General features: G+C 37.5%; 1 protein-coding gene across 2 annotated transcripts in view; it reads right to left on the reverse strand.

The window, feature by feature from the left end:
- Positions 1-15,102, reverse strand: part of cpeb4b (cytoplasmic polyadenylation element binding protein 4b) — a 33,034-nt gene that overhangs the window by 4,192 nt on the left and 13,740 nt on the right. Inside the window, exons 3-10 of one of the 2 annotated variants that reach the window (XM_079847017.1) lie at positions 13,131-13,221; positions 8,185-8,235; positions 7,042-7,065; positions 4,745-4,915; positions 4,522-4,611; positions 2,515-2,633; positions 2,271-2,385; positions 1,316-1,497 (exon numbers count right to left, since the gene is read on the reverse strand). In XM_079847017.1, coding sequence (XP_079703143.1) covers positions 1,316-1,497; positions 2,271-2,385; positions 2,515-2,633; positions 4,522-4,611; positions 4,745-4,915; positions 7,042-7,065; positions 8,185-8,235; positions 13,131-13,221 — 843 coding nt within the window. The remainder of the gene's footprint in view (positions 1-1,315; positions 1,498-2,270; positions 2,386-2,514; positions 2,634-4,521; positions 4,612-4,744; positions 4,916-7,041; positions 7,066-8,184; positions 8,236-13,130; positions 13,222-15,102) is intronic. The other variant, XM_079847018.1, reaches the window with a different exon arrangement.

A 15,102-nucleotide genomic window follows, 5' to 3' on the forward strand; every position in this document is an offset into this window, starting at 1 on the left:
GGTATAACTTCATCCTCGTGTCAATGGTGAAAAAGTATTGTTTACCTTGAAACATAAATCTGTGCTGCGACGGATCACAGGTAATGAATAGTTTTAAAGGCGCAATTTTTTAAGCTATATAAAAAAAAGGACACTGTAAATTTTAGTTATTTTTAATTGCTTTTACTTTGTACACATTGTAACGTTAGCCTAATCTGATTATGCTGGGATAGCCGATTCCAAGGGTGACGTTTACCTCCTGACATCTGTCCTGTAGTTTTATTCATTTTAGACGTATTGTTTATTATTGTCATGGACGAAGTCGATAACTGGAAGCCATGTTAATCTTGGAATAATACGGCCACCGTAGGAGTTAAAACGCCCTCGGAATTGAGAGGAACAGAAACTAATATTCACTGGGTAGTCATATACAATTTCACCGCTAGATGGGGGAGAAAAATCACACAGTGTAGCTTTAAGTCTGATATAAAACAAAGTCTCAACTTTCTGTCTATTTCATTACAAAACTCAAACAATAAATACCGTTTTGGCACTAATTAATGTCGCACGACAGATCGCTGTAACGTGAACCGATCATCTCTTCTGCTTTACTAGTTACAGTAGTGAAATAAACATGAATGAACATCAGAAGGGATGTTGAGGGATACAGAACAACTTACTGAAATGTATCATGTCTCATGTAATCGCTCAACGAGTTCAACCGCGGAAAGACGTCAATAAAACAGCTTGTAAACAATTTCACATAACGTCACGTTTACCTCAGAAAAACCATTCAGAGGAGCATTTTAATAAATATATGCACTTTATTGCATATTTATTGTATTTCTACTTTACCTATTCTTCAATATGTAATGTATTTTTTGAATAAATCTGTCATGTTTTTATGACAGAAACAAATGTGTCATAAAAAATGTATTATAATAACATTATTATTATTATTATTATTATTAAAAAAAAATTGCAAGTAGCCTACAAATCAGTAAATTGTAACCTTTAATATTATAGTGATGTACCAACTGGCGTTCCCTGTATAGTTTGCAGCATTAGTTGAGAGATATGTTTTGTCTTGAGGAATTTTGCCATGTACTGTACTTGATCGAAATGAAAGCTTGCGAATCAAAACCGAATCGAATCGGGAAATTTGCGTCAAAGCCCAGCCCTAAACAGAACGCATTTCAATTTCAACTAAAACCTGTTAATAAGCCAGAAATATATTGAAATGTCTTAATTAGGCTTAGAGTTTGAGTGTTTGTGAGGCTCGCTGGATCAATGCCAGGTCATGGAAGGGGAGTGTTGTGTGGAAGTCAGCACTGACCCGTTTATCAATTTCCCCATGCTGCAGTTGTACGAAACGAGCACTGATAGCAGCGATGTAGCTCTGCTGATTAGAGAAGGCCACCCGCCCCGCTCCCTTCGGGTACTTCAGCTCGGGGTCTGTGTCGATGCCTGCGTAACACACGCCACCATACAGCCTGTCCATGATCATCGCCAGCTCCACTGCCACAGACACAAACGTTCAAGATAAAACAAACATACTCAACTCCCCAGGAAGTTTAGCAGTTTTGGGGAAGCTACTTTACAAGTGTACATACTATTAACCAAGCAGTTAAGTGAGAGTTTAGCTACACTAAGCTAAAAACATATTATGGTTTACACAAAAATATGAAGTACCGCAACTGTTTTCAATATTGATAATAATTCAGAAATGTTTCTTGAGCATCAAATCATCATATCAGAATGATTTCTGAAGAATCATTCACACTGAAGACTGGAGTATTGATGCTAAAAATTCAGCTTTAATCACTTTTTTATGGATTAAAGGTTACATTTATAAACATTTATTTTAAATTTGAATAATATTACACAATAATACTTTATCATAATTTATATTTCAGCAATTCAATAATAAGTTTCCCTGTATACTGTTAATATAAAGCAAACGTGTCATTTGCTTACAGTGTTGATTAGTAAACTAAGCATTTCTACACCAGTGGTGAGTTTCCTGATAACTATTCATTTCCCAATAAGTACTTTAAAGAGATCTTGCAAACAAGGAAGATCCCACCCTCTGTGATAACCAATTTTTTGGGTCAATATTTACAGGAATAACTCGTCTTAAAAAAAGCACATATTTTCAAAGGTAAAAGGGAGCCACTAAAACAGTCACTGAATTCAATTCTAGGGGAGCTGGATTGGTTCATCCTGGCACAAATGAAATCAAAAATGATGTATTTAATGTCACACAGAAAGAAGCCGCCGCCGCCTCACACCTGCACGAAGTGGACGTGGCACTCCACCCACAAATATGGTCTTCCTCGGGTCTAGAGGCTGGGATCCATCCATCACAAAGTCACTGTCATTGAGATTCCACGGGCGAATCTGGACCTGTTACAAAACAATACATTGAAAAAATAATCTAGTTTTTACGAGTTCAAATCCACTGAGAAACAAATCTCAGGTTTTATGAGGACAAATGAGGGCAGTCTAACGCCTGGTTTAAAAGTGCATCCTTACAGGTTTGTCTTTAATGGTGGGGCTGGAAACACATAGGTAGAGTTTTCCGTCCTCCTCGATGCAGGCGTCAATAAGGGCTTGAACTGAGCTCTCATCTTGAAACAAGAGGAATGCGTAACCTTTGGGGAAACACATTTTAGAGTTAGAAAGCTGCAGGAAAGGCAGAACTACTACATTTGACATTAAAAGAATACATAAAAAAAGGATATGATACCAAAACAACTTGTCTTTTAACATTATCCGTAGCACAAAAATCTAAATTGTGACATCAATTACTCACCCTCATGTCGTTCCCAACCCATAAGTCATTCATTAATCTTTGAAACACACATTAAGATTTGAATGTGAGATATATCTGTCCTTGTATTGAAAGTCCATTACACCAAAACTTTACAAAGACATTGTAAAAACTAATCCATATGAATCAAGCGGTTTAATCCAAGTCTTCTGAAGAGACAGATTTATTCACATATAATTCATATATTCACTGTCCATCATATTAAGTGATTGTGTCTCTTCAAAACACGTCACCGCTCATATGAAATATGGATTGCATTTACAAGTGGAATGGACGATTAGTGCAGGGACAGAAACCTTGCAGGCTTCCTTAAAAATTATGGCTGGGTAAAAGAAAAAAAAAAAAAAAATTCTCATTTTGAAGAACCGATTTCGATTCTAAAATCCCAAGAATCGATCTTTCAGTCTATGTTTTCAGTTGATGAAATAAGCTTTGCATCACGCCTCCCAACCAACAAATCGCAATAAGCTTTGTGACTTCCGATATGAAACAAAATCTCAGATTTCAAATTCTGTACATTTTATTACAAAATTCAAACAATAAATACAGGTTTGGCGCTCTTTAAAGTTACAGATCGCTGTTGCACCGAAGCGGCACGTGAACCGATCATCTCTTCGGCTTTACGACTAGTTACGGCACGAAATAAACATGAATGAACATCAGAAGTATGTCGAAAGATGCAGAACAACTGGCCAAAACCCATATCATGTCTCATGTAATCGTTCAATCAGGGTCTCAAACGCAGAAAGACGTCAATAATACAGCTTGTTAACAATACACAATACTATTGCGAAACGACGGCGTTTCCATTAACCGATGTTATGCGACTAAAACTTCATTTTTTCCTCTCTTGATTGTGGCATTTATTTGAGGTTTAGAATCCATTATTCCGGTAGTTCTTTTGTCTTATATGAATTTAATAAAGAACTCGGTCTCGTATTCTGTCCAAACACACCGCGTCATCTACGTCAGGTGACTGTAAATGCGTAAAAACTGTTTCCATTGCAGTTTTGCGAAATATTTCTTTTTCGAATTGCCTGAAAAACCACCTCATGCGAGCGTAAAAACTTTTTTGCGATAAATGGGAGTTTTTGCGAAATTGACGTAACATCACATTTACCTCAGAAAAGCCATTCAACTTAGAGAGGATATATGCACTATATTGCATATTCATTGTACTTTTAATATTAAATGTGTTTGACTAAATCCTTCACAGCCACCATTTCAATGTTTTTAAATAATTTAAGAAACTATTATGTCGTTAAAAATGTTATTATTATAAAAAAAAATGTCCTTGTGTGTAATTTAAATGGAAGTAGCGTACAAATCAGTTAATTGTAACCTTTAATATTATAGTGATGTACCAACTGGCGTTCCCTGTATAGATTACAGCATTAGTTGAGAGATATTATTTTTACCTTGAGGAAATTTGCCATGTACTGTACCTTATAAGATCCAATGAATCAATATCGAATCATGAAGTTTGTGTCAATGCCCAGCCCTATTAAAAATATCTTTCCTTGTGTTTCAAACGAAAGTCTAACGGCATTAGGTTGAGTAACTGATGACAAGAGTTTTCCTTTTTGAGTGAACCGTCCCTTTAATAAGTGCCAAAGTGCTGTCATGTGATCAAGCCAGCAGAAACTAAAACGTTTCTCGAAAGCCTTTAAAAGGGTCCCTTCTCTCCCAGTGCGAAACCCTCAGCTCACCTTTCGGGGGGAAGTACGACTTGCTCTCTGCTTTGTGAGGCCAGTCCACAAACAGGTGCCCAAAGCGGCGAAAACTAGCGGTTATCTCATCTGGAAAAGATAATACACCAGATAAGAGCAAGCAGCTTTCGTGGAAAGAGTTCCAAAGCTAACAAAGAACCTTGAAATCTGTTTTTGTTTTCATAAGCATGAGAGTAGAGGTCACCCGAAACACGTGCAATACCTTCGTCGATGTCAGGAGGGAGGCCACCCACGAAGACTTTGCGAGAGTAGCGCTCGACCCGCTCTCCGTTCTGGTGAGGGAAGCAGTGTGGGGAACCCAGGCCAGGCAGGCTCTGATCCGCTCGCTCCTCGTCTGGGAAGCCGTCTTCCATCGGGAACAGGGACGAGTGTCCTGAAGAGAGAGAGAGCAGGAACTATTATCTGTGTTACAATATCTGTGCACCACACAGGAAAATTAATTCCACTGACGGATTATTCGGAGCCCAAGAAACACTAAGGCAGACAATTGCATCATCTTGGTCGTGCAATTTTGAAAAGCGTAGGGATTTCTGAGTTACGGCTCCAATCTAGATATCAGCCCAATGATAATGCAGGTCATTTTCTGCACAGAGAGTTGTGTTAAAGGAAGGATGTGTGTACACTAGCGTTCAAATGTTTGGAGTTGGTAAGATTTTTCATGGTTTCCAAGGATGCATTTTTTTTATAAAAAAAACAGTGATATTGTGAAACATTACTACAAGTTTAAGTTACTTCTCTATTTTCATATGAACCTTTTAATGAACTGTATTCCTGCAATGGCGAAGCTGAATTTTCAGCAACCATTACTCCAGTCTTCAGTGTCATGATTTTGTGCTCATATCATTCAATATTATTATTATTTTTGTTTTTTTCAGGATTCTTTGATGAATTGAAAGTCCAAAAGAACAGCACTTATTTGAAAAAGCAATATTTTATAACATTATAAATGTCTTTACAGACTTTATCTAATTTAATGAATCCTTGATACATGAAAGTATTCATTTCTTTTAAAAATTTTACTGACCCCAAATTTTGAACAAATTAAATCAAACCAGATTAACATTTCAAGTTAAATGTACTTTATACTATATCAGTTATGAACAAACTAGATTCCTGACTTGAAAACAAATGTATCTTTGAAACACATTTGTGCAAACGTAGGATGAAATGTTTGTTTGCCAAATTTATACAAAAATAATAAGCTGTGCATTACAGATTTAGGTAGTCTGCATTGTAGAAATGCATTTCTACAATTACGAGAATATCTGGTCAAAATCTGTTAATGTAAGTGTGAATGGCCAGCACATGTTCATGCACTAAAGCTTCAGGGTCATTCCGTGTCAAATCAACCAAATTTCAGAAACTTCAAGCTAAAATGATAGATTTTGATAAGATTTTTTTCTGAAGAAAGACAAACATAAATAGTAATCAAAGCCAAAATATTAAATGTCATGAATGTATATTCACTGAGTAATCCAATATTTTGTAGAGGGGGGGAGGGGTCAATTTTCACCTGAGATTTGGATCCGAATTTCAGGGCGGTAAGAATGACTTTATAAAGATGCCGGCATCATTATTTTATTTTTACACAGAGATTGGTCGGTCTATTAGTGAAATCTGTTGACTTTAACAATCTTTGTTGCATTATATGCCAACGGTGACCTTTCAAAAATGGGAAAAAGCACTTTTTTTGCCCCAAGTTTGCATGCAACTCAAAAAGTTTTTAAAGATATCTTAATATCCTTTTCGATTTAGGTTTATAACAAACATTTCTCTTAGTATCTTAATTTTAAATGCCCTATAAAGTGCAATCCCAGAGATATGGAGATCTTAATGCAGGTCTATGAGTAAATTGGCAAACCAAATGTGTGTCACTTTGCATACAGCTGATATTTTTTTCTTTTAAAGAGGAATTTCTAAACCACAAATAATGTTGAACCTAGAAATGCATCTTGTTTTTATTTCTATCAACACAATTGCATAGAATATACCTGTCTGAGTGCCATAAAAAAATGATCTATCTAAAATTCAGTATTTTTTATCCGGGGACCTCTGGTTGAGTGGACACAGAATGAGCCGTCAGTAACAGGCTGAGCGCTGGAGGATGTAGTATTAGTTCACTGGCTCAAGCCACTCCAGCAGATTTCCTCCTGACGTGACACAACTGCGGCCTGAGCTGCTTTACAAGACTTATGTAAGGGACTTAGTCACAACTGTGGCCTGGATGGGTGTGTGTGTGTGTTGGTTGTACAGAACACAGAAAAGCCAATCAAATTTACTCTTCACCAAAAATAAAAAATAAAAAAATCTTCTGAGTATTTCAGGAAAGAGGCACACAATCGATACACAAATGGAAATGAAGGTTGCAAGTGTTCATGCAAACAATTAACAACGCCCCAAAACATGTCATGCAGATGCTGGATTATTCCACCGATAATTATGATAGTTTGAAAGTCCTTTTCATTTTGCTCATTTGGATTTGTTAAAAGTTTTCTTTACCTCGTCGCCTCCCATAATTCCTTGCTGCATGTAAAATAAAATGATCACACGTGAAGTAACACATCCCCAATCAAAAAAGTGAACTTCCTGACTAAACCAGAAAAATGAACAGTGGAACTATGCTTTTTATACCAAACCTGACTGAATCAATTTCACGTTTTAAACTATTGTGTTGAAAAGTATGTGCCAGTTTAGATCAGTTAGCCGACTAATCTGGATGATTATGATCAAAATCTTGCAAAATGTACACAGTTTGTTGGCCAAGTGCTCAAACAGGACTCAAACTGAACTGTCTGTATCGTCTTGGCTCAGTGACTCAGAAGACTGGCTGCATGCATTTTTTTAAGGAAGCACTTGTGTGATTCAGTCTATCTCCTGCCGATAAACAAATGACTATTCACCAGAGACACAATTTAGTGAGTATTGGCACGTTTATTAGCATTTCTGATTTAAACTTCAGTAGGAAGTAATACTCAAGTGAAACGGTTCAAACAATCCACAAATGTTGATAGAAATCTCTGCATGGCATTTTATATTATTGTAAAATTATATTGTAGATACCGACATTTATTGCTACTTAATATATTATATTGGTGCATATAAATGTAATATTTAAATAATATAATACTTCAGTTTCATTAAGAGAAAAAAAGTGGAAAAAACATGTCTTGACTATTTGCATGTGTACTACATTTTATCAGCATTTTACTTTTTGCATTAAACAATTCAAATTTACTTAGGAACAACAGCTATGTAGCCTAGTTGAAATGATGGTATCTCATATTAAAATAAAGTTATCATGTTCATAAATCCAAAAAACAGGCTTGATTGAGATTTTTGCACAACCATACAAGATAATACACGCTTATATGATACTAATATCATTCATTTGCCTTAATTGAGGTGAAACTGGCAAACTATAAATATTTGCATTACCTCATGTCTCAAATGAAATCCTACAGTCCTATCAGTAAATCAAATGACCAGTGAACTAGTTAGAAAAAGTGCTCCAAACTAAACCTATTTTAGTGCTTCCTTGAAAGAAACATGCAGACTATTTTAACAATAGCATGTTGGGTCTGTCCAGCCCACCCTTCAGCTTGAGCCACAAGCACACTAAACCAGTATAATACATGTACATACCATTTATGGGCAAGGGGCTGTCTCCTCCGGGATGGGTGAATCCGAGGCGACCTTCGAGAGAGGAGGGTATAGATCAGCCGCATGTTTGAAATGACACACAGCACGTTTGTATTAATACACATGAGAGTAACAAGTCTCTAGTTTCACACTTGAATGTACGTTATTTGTCACTTGGTAAAGGTGGCTGTTCAGAAGCAAAAACAAGTTAAATGTCACCTAAACAAAGTTCCCCAACCACACAATTGGACTTTGTGTTATACCATAACTAATAATATTTTTCTTCAAAATTTAAATGCTTAAAATTTAGTTTGCACAACAAAACTGATTTACACATTGTCATAAAAACAACCGCCCAGTAATTAGACTGATGTAAGTCTCATTAATCTACAGCCCACAATCCACATTACAGATGTTATACAAAAGTAAAAACAAAAAGATTTCTTGGATTCAGAAGTTGAAATAGTTTCAGAAAATTCTGATGTCAGAATAAAACAACATATTTAGGTAGCAACGCTGTGTTGAAACAACACCAATGTCTAAAGTAACACCCCTAACCATAAAAATGACCACAAAAAAATATGATTCAAACAACTTTACAGTAATACAAGCTTTGACAAAAATAGGAAGGCTTATGAACCCACCCAAACCCTCAAATAAACACTCCGGCTTGACCCAGATTTGCACAAGTCAAGTGATTGGCCTATTTCAATGTCAAAGCAGCAAACCTCGCCGAAAGCAACAGGTTTGCAGGTGTGTATGCGGTTCAGCGAGTCTCACTTGTGAACTCATTAACGACGACTGATTCATACGCAAACTTACAAGCAGGTTTGAGGTTGGTGGTACTTACTCGCTGACATGGTTCACAAGACTCATCTGAACGTAAAGGTGCACATCCCTAAAAATGCCATTCTACTCACAGGAATAAGTGATGAAAACGGTCATCAGAAGGTGTGTGTATAGGCTTTCGGGTGTTACATTTCATCATCCTTTTTTGGTATGACCGTTCACTACAAGTCCGAACGTATTCCGGGTGTCTCTCCCGGATCGAGATCACTTTCATTCTCTTGCAGAAGAATGAGAGGAAACATCACGGTTTGCGTCTCTCAGTGGTGTTAACATGGCTCTGGCCGCCCCCTCCTCCTGTTGTTCACTGCGAGAGCAGTCTGGTGGACAGGGCCAGCACACCATTTTGTTGCTTTAGCAAGAACAGAGAGCTCTTTTACAAGCAAAGGACAATGCTGGAAGCCATTCAAAGCAACTTGTACACTGGACTACTTCTGTTCCCCGTCTCTTGTTTGTCATCTCTGCCACACTGGGCTGGTGTCTGCGGGGTCACTCTTCTGGGTCTGAGGGGGCAGTTACGCTCTTCTAGAGAGACGCTGACCCTGAGGCTTGTACTCAATTTGGTTATTAAATTACAATTTATGAGGGAGAGAGCAGTTTTGATTCAAGAAACCGTCCAACAGAGATTTCATTGTGTGTGTTTTTAAAAATCCACAGTTAGGGTGACCACCCGTCCCGCTTTGCGTTGTACCGCACAGCATTTTCACTCCTTGTCCCGCACGTCGCATATTGAGAAAATGTCCGTTGGTTTTTAATTATCATATTAAGAAAACGTGCATGTGTTCTTTTGACTTTTTAAGAAAGCATTTTATTTATTCTTTTTGCGGCGTAGTTTTTCACCTATGTAACAGCGCTTCGTTTTAAATCCTATCCAATGGTTGAAAAGAAAGGAGTAAACACGGTCACTAGTAGGTTGTGACGGCTGTCAATCAAAATGTGGAGCGGTGATTCGTTCCATGTGTTCCCTGTCAGAAAACAAATGGATAAATCGGTGCATTCAAATTTTAATTTAACAGAATTTATCAACTTGTTGTTTTAATTCACATCCTTTCTAAAAATATGAGTTTTTGGTTTAATATATTCTTAATATGCAAGACTGTCAATTAACTAATTTCATGTTGTTTTATATTTTATTTGTTCCTTATTTATTTTGTTGGATTTTAGTTGGACTTGGTCAGAACTGTTTCAAAAATAGTGATCTGCATGATGCCGCTGCCTTTGGGCTCAGTGATGTTGAATTTAAATGGCATGTAAAATAAAGACATGTGATGTTACATTGTGATGTGATGGTGTTTTCTGAAAGGGACTAAAGAACAAAGAACTTGTAAGGCACAATACAAATGTTTTTATTAAGTTTTATATAACAGTTTCAGGTTATGTTTTGGTGTTGGAAACATGTCCCACATTGCCCCACACAAACTTATAATCATCCCACATTTGGTTTGTTTGATGGTGGTCACCCTATCCACAGTGTGTTAACTGCATTTGTAGCATTAAGCATGGTCAAAAGTGTAAAAATACAAAATATGACATCAAATGATCCTGTTTAAAGTCATGAAATGGCATTTGGATCCAATTTTTACTTCAGTAACATGATTTGTTGTGATCTTCAATGAGAAAAATAAAATGGCAGAGGACTTTATGCATCAAGAATTGATGGAAAACACCAGAATAGACGCAGGCCTGAATTCAAGTTGATTGTGGAGGTCAATCCTAACACCATGAATCTGCAGTGCCACGGCAAACTAAATTATATTTGACCTGAGCTGCGAGCTTACAGTCTGAGCCGAATGTGATGAGACAAAAGAGACTGACTGAAATGGGAAGAAAACAACCGAACCAAGTTGTCCTTGAAGGCTGTAGGCAAAAACAAGCAAACAGCAAGAACAATCTGATTCACAAACAAATGATTTTTATGAGTCGATTTCTATGGTGAATCATTCGACAGCACCCACAAACTCATCATGTGTTAAATCAGCCTGATGAATTGTTCACTGAATGAACTCGCCGAACCCGTCAGAGCAGTTTCTGAATCAACATCTGACTCACTTACTGAACTCTCAGAGCTGCGAAACTTTAATTAGGAAAATTACAGACTGACTGCTCATATGACAATGTGCAGTTAAATATAAAGACTTAAAATAGTCTTTGTTTTTCATATTTTCATTTACAGAATAGCGTGCACATAGACAATCAGACCATGTTGATTAAGAAAGAAAATGGGGTCAAATTTGATTTCACGTCGATTACCTTATTGCAGGTGTTCTTATTACCATTTATGAAAATGCACATAAAAATAAACCAAAATGTAGGCTAACAGTTCCCTTCAAAGCACCGCCACAGATCACAAGTTTACAATTCACAAACTCTCCATGTCCTGAAAGCAGGCTGATGTGTTTATGAAGAACAGTGCAGCTTCAGCGTTACACACACACCACTGTTTGCAGGTCAACACAGAGCTTTATCTCTCTTTTTGCTCTGTTTGTGTGTATGTGCGTGTGTATGTGGGCGTGCAATGATTCAGCACTAATGGGCCGCTTTTTACAGCTGCTCACTCTCACACCAAAAAATGTAACACCACATCTGTTGTTAAAGAAATCTACATAAGTACGCAAGAAAACACAGGGTAGAAAATGCCACTGGAGAGAGCACAAAGGTAACAAGTCTCCAAAGGCAAAAAGGAAACGTTTTAATGCCCGTTCACTTTTTTTTTTTTCATTGTAATTCCATTCTGCTCAATTGGGAAATAACAAGCGGCTGTAGCCAGCAGTGACCATAAAAAAAGATTAGATCCACTGTGTGCTCCAGAACATGCTCTAATACACGCTTGGAATAACGTCATGGGCTCATTAACTGCTGTTTGAATGCATTTACAACTGATATCAAAGGTGAAGCCTCAAGAACTGCTTTGCGATCCGTTTTCTGCTGCCGTAAAAGAAGAATATGAAAGTGATGCAATAAATAAATGGAACACTGGTCACAGAACTGGAGCTCCGTCAAATCAACATATGATTTCCAACAAAAAGCTGAGAAAATAATGTTTTCGTCAAAGACTTTGCCAGAATCGGATTCAGAACGATAATGAATACAGGAGTAGATCGAGTCCTTCAAAACCCCTAAAGCTTGCACAGTTTTGACGTATTTCTCTGTGACGTTCGGCAGTTTTGATCTATATGCGGCTGAACGTTTGCGGATTGTGATGAAGACGAGCCCACCAGCTTGCCTTCGGGGAGAAACGTAAAGGGGTGTAGAAATGAAATTTATTTACAGTGTCAGAGAGGTTTGTCCACAGTGTAGAATATATATACAAGTGTACCAAAGAAGTACCAAAAGTACCAAAGAAACAACAGAAAACCAGAAAATACTCCAACAAAAAAACTATATACAGGCAAAAACAGGTATCCACAGTATACTAAAGGGATTGGTGTTTGCTCGAGGCACTACCTTAGTAATGTCTTAGTCCTGACTTGTTAGGCCATGGCTTAAATAGGCCAAACCCCACCCCTTTTTGGGAAAGGGTTCCAAATGTTCCATTTTCCAGAACATATAACATTTACTACAAATACTTCATCTATTTGATAATCAATAATAATCCATACAAACACATAATCCATTCACACATAATATACTTAACACATAATCCTTCCATTTAAACACACGAACACCTATTCACACTAGACGATGGTTTCTTCAGCTTCCGGTTTCGATGCGCCGGCGCGACCCGGCCTTGACGTCATAAGCGGCCGCCGCTCGATCGTTCGGTTTGGCCGGCGCAACTTTCCCGCTGGAAGACTGCAACTACAACTTTTTACTGAGTTAAAAGTTGAATGTTTGTTGAAAGTTATGTCATTTTGCAAGAGTCTTCAAAAGAAGTACTATGCGACCACAATGGGCAAACATTTGTTTAGTGCATGTTTGCATAGAAAAAGAAAAGCAGAAACGCAACTGTGTGAACGACCCCTCACTGGAGGACAAGCCAGTTACAGCTTCCATTTGATTACGGAGAGAGCAATGCAACTTAAACCACGTGAGCAGGACAAAGGTTTTTGGACATCAATACGGTACTTTGACACACAATCTCCTTTCGTGGACTCTTATCTTACCTTTCAGAGTGTCTTGCTCAGCCCTCATGATGTCAATCAGAGAGTTCTCCAGAGAATGCATGTTAAAGCCATCGAATGAACGGGGACGATCCTGTGAGGGGAGAAAAGGAGGATGGGTATCAAGAAAACACACACACAACTACGATGGCATTTCTCATATCCCTCAGCTCTGCGGGAGTATCCCTTTCATCTACAATAGAGTTCAAGCTGTTGAGCTTTTGTTCATCTCAAAGAACTATATCCTGTTGAAAGCAAGTCACAAAGAAAAAGGCTCAACAGAGGCTCTAGACCAAAGTATAAATCCAATTTGGTGCTCACTACTTACTTGACCCCTAGATCATGTGGCTAATGTCTGTGCGACAAGTCTAATGATTGACATGACTTATAAACACAAAGGTTGAAAAACTGGTTGAGAAAACACAGCGGCTTGATAAAAAAAAACACTAGCAAAGAAGATTCCACTTGACAGATCCTCTGGGTTTATACGGTTGGGTTACAATGACCGACAGACAATGTTAATAACTCAAACCATGCGCACAATCATATTTAAAAGGGAGAAAGCCATCTTTAACAAAGAGATGATATTTAAAAGGGAGAAAGCCATCTTTAACAGAGATAAAGCCTGAGATTAGCTATTTACATGACAAATGGCTCATACAGAACCTAAAAAAAAACACAGGTTCAGGAATATTCTTACCTAGATCAAAATAGCCTAATTGAACAGTTGCATCTGACATTGAACAAGGTAAATCAACGATGACTTCAAATGGATTAGGATAACCCTTTACCTCATGATTCAGTACAATAATGCGTTTTAAACTGGATCAGAGGTCTCAAAACCGAGACTTATATTAAACACACCTCAGACTCAAGATTGTTCTTTCTATTGTCCACCAAAAGCAAACAATAACAGAATCTAGGTCTTCCTGTTTTTTGTGTGTTTTTTGCACAATTCTGTGCAACTACGTCAACACAGACGCAAACACATGACCAAAGCATTAGAGTAACAAACCTCCGCACGTAAAGGGGTGACAGAGTTCCCTTCAAATGTCTGCGCCAATTAGGGATGCCAATTTACACAAATTCTCATTAATCAATTAATCGTTAGCCTTAACACTGCAGTGGCATATAGTTATCAGCTTGACAGGGTGTGCAAATGCTGCTTAAAACCACATGTTCCTCAGTAAATGAATGAGAAGGGTTGTAAGTCTAAATAAAGGGCTAGTGCGATTGTAAAATGAATCGATGTGATTGATCATTTAATTATTTAATAATCAAATATAATGACTAATACGTGTCACCAATGCCATCTCAGATGTGTGCTAGTCAGAATGTGTAACCCTTGTTGTGGACGTGCTTTTCCTGGAGCAACACGCTGAAACACTGCAACTAAACCCAATGAATTCACAACGATTTATTACAAAAGTGTTCTCATAATAATGATATGTAATATGACAGTCCCAATCTTAGTTATTATTAGTCGTGCATTGCTGTTTGAGCAGCGAATGCTGAAGCGCTGAATGTACACCGGTAAACTGAAGCCCTTTGCTAGCACGCTATTTAACTCAACGAAACGCATTCTATATCAGATTAATCAGACATATACAAAATAAACATAATATTAAAAATGGTTACAGCACAAAATGACACGAATGCACAAGTGAACTTGAACTAGTTACGTGCTCTTCCTGGAGCAACACGCTGAAAAGGCAAATAAAAAACCAAAGAATTCACAACGCTTTTTTACAATATTGTTCTCTCTATAAGTTTAATGTAATATGACGCTCCCAATCATAGTTAATGATGTCGTGCATTGCTGTTTGAGTGCATGCGCTGAAGCTGAGGATGATCACTGATTCGCTTTATACCTCGTTAATTCTTAACCAAATGCATCCTATAGGAAGTAAATCAGATAAATAGGCCTACACAAAATTAACACCATATTACAACATACATTTGCACAAAACAAAAG

The sequence above is a fragment of the Squalius cephalus genome (genome assembly GCF_949319135.1).
Source record: "Squalius cephalus genome assembly, chromosome: 17".
Lineage (NCBI taxonomy): Eukaryota > Metazoa > Chordata > Actinopteri > Cypriniformes > Leuciscidae > Squalius > Squalius cephalus.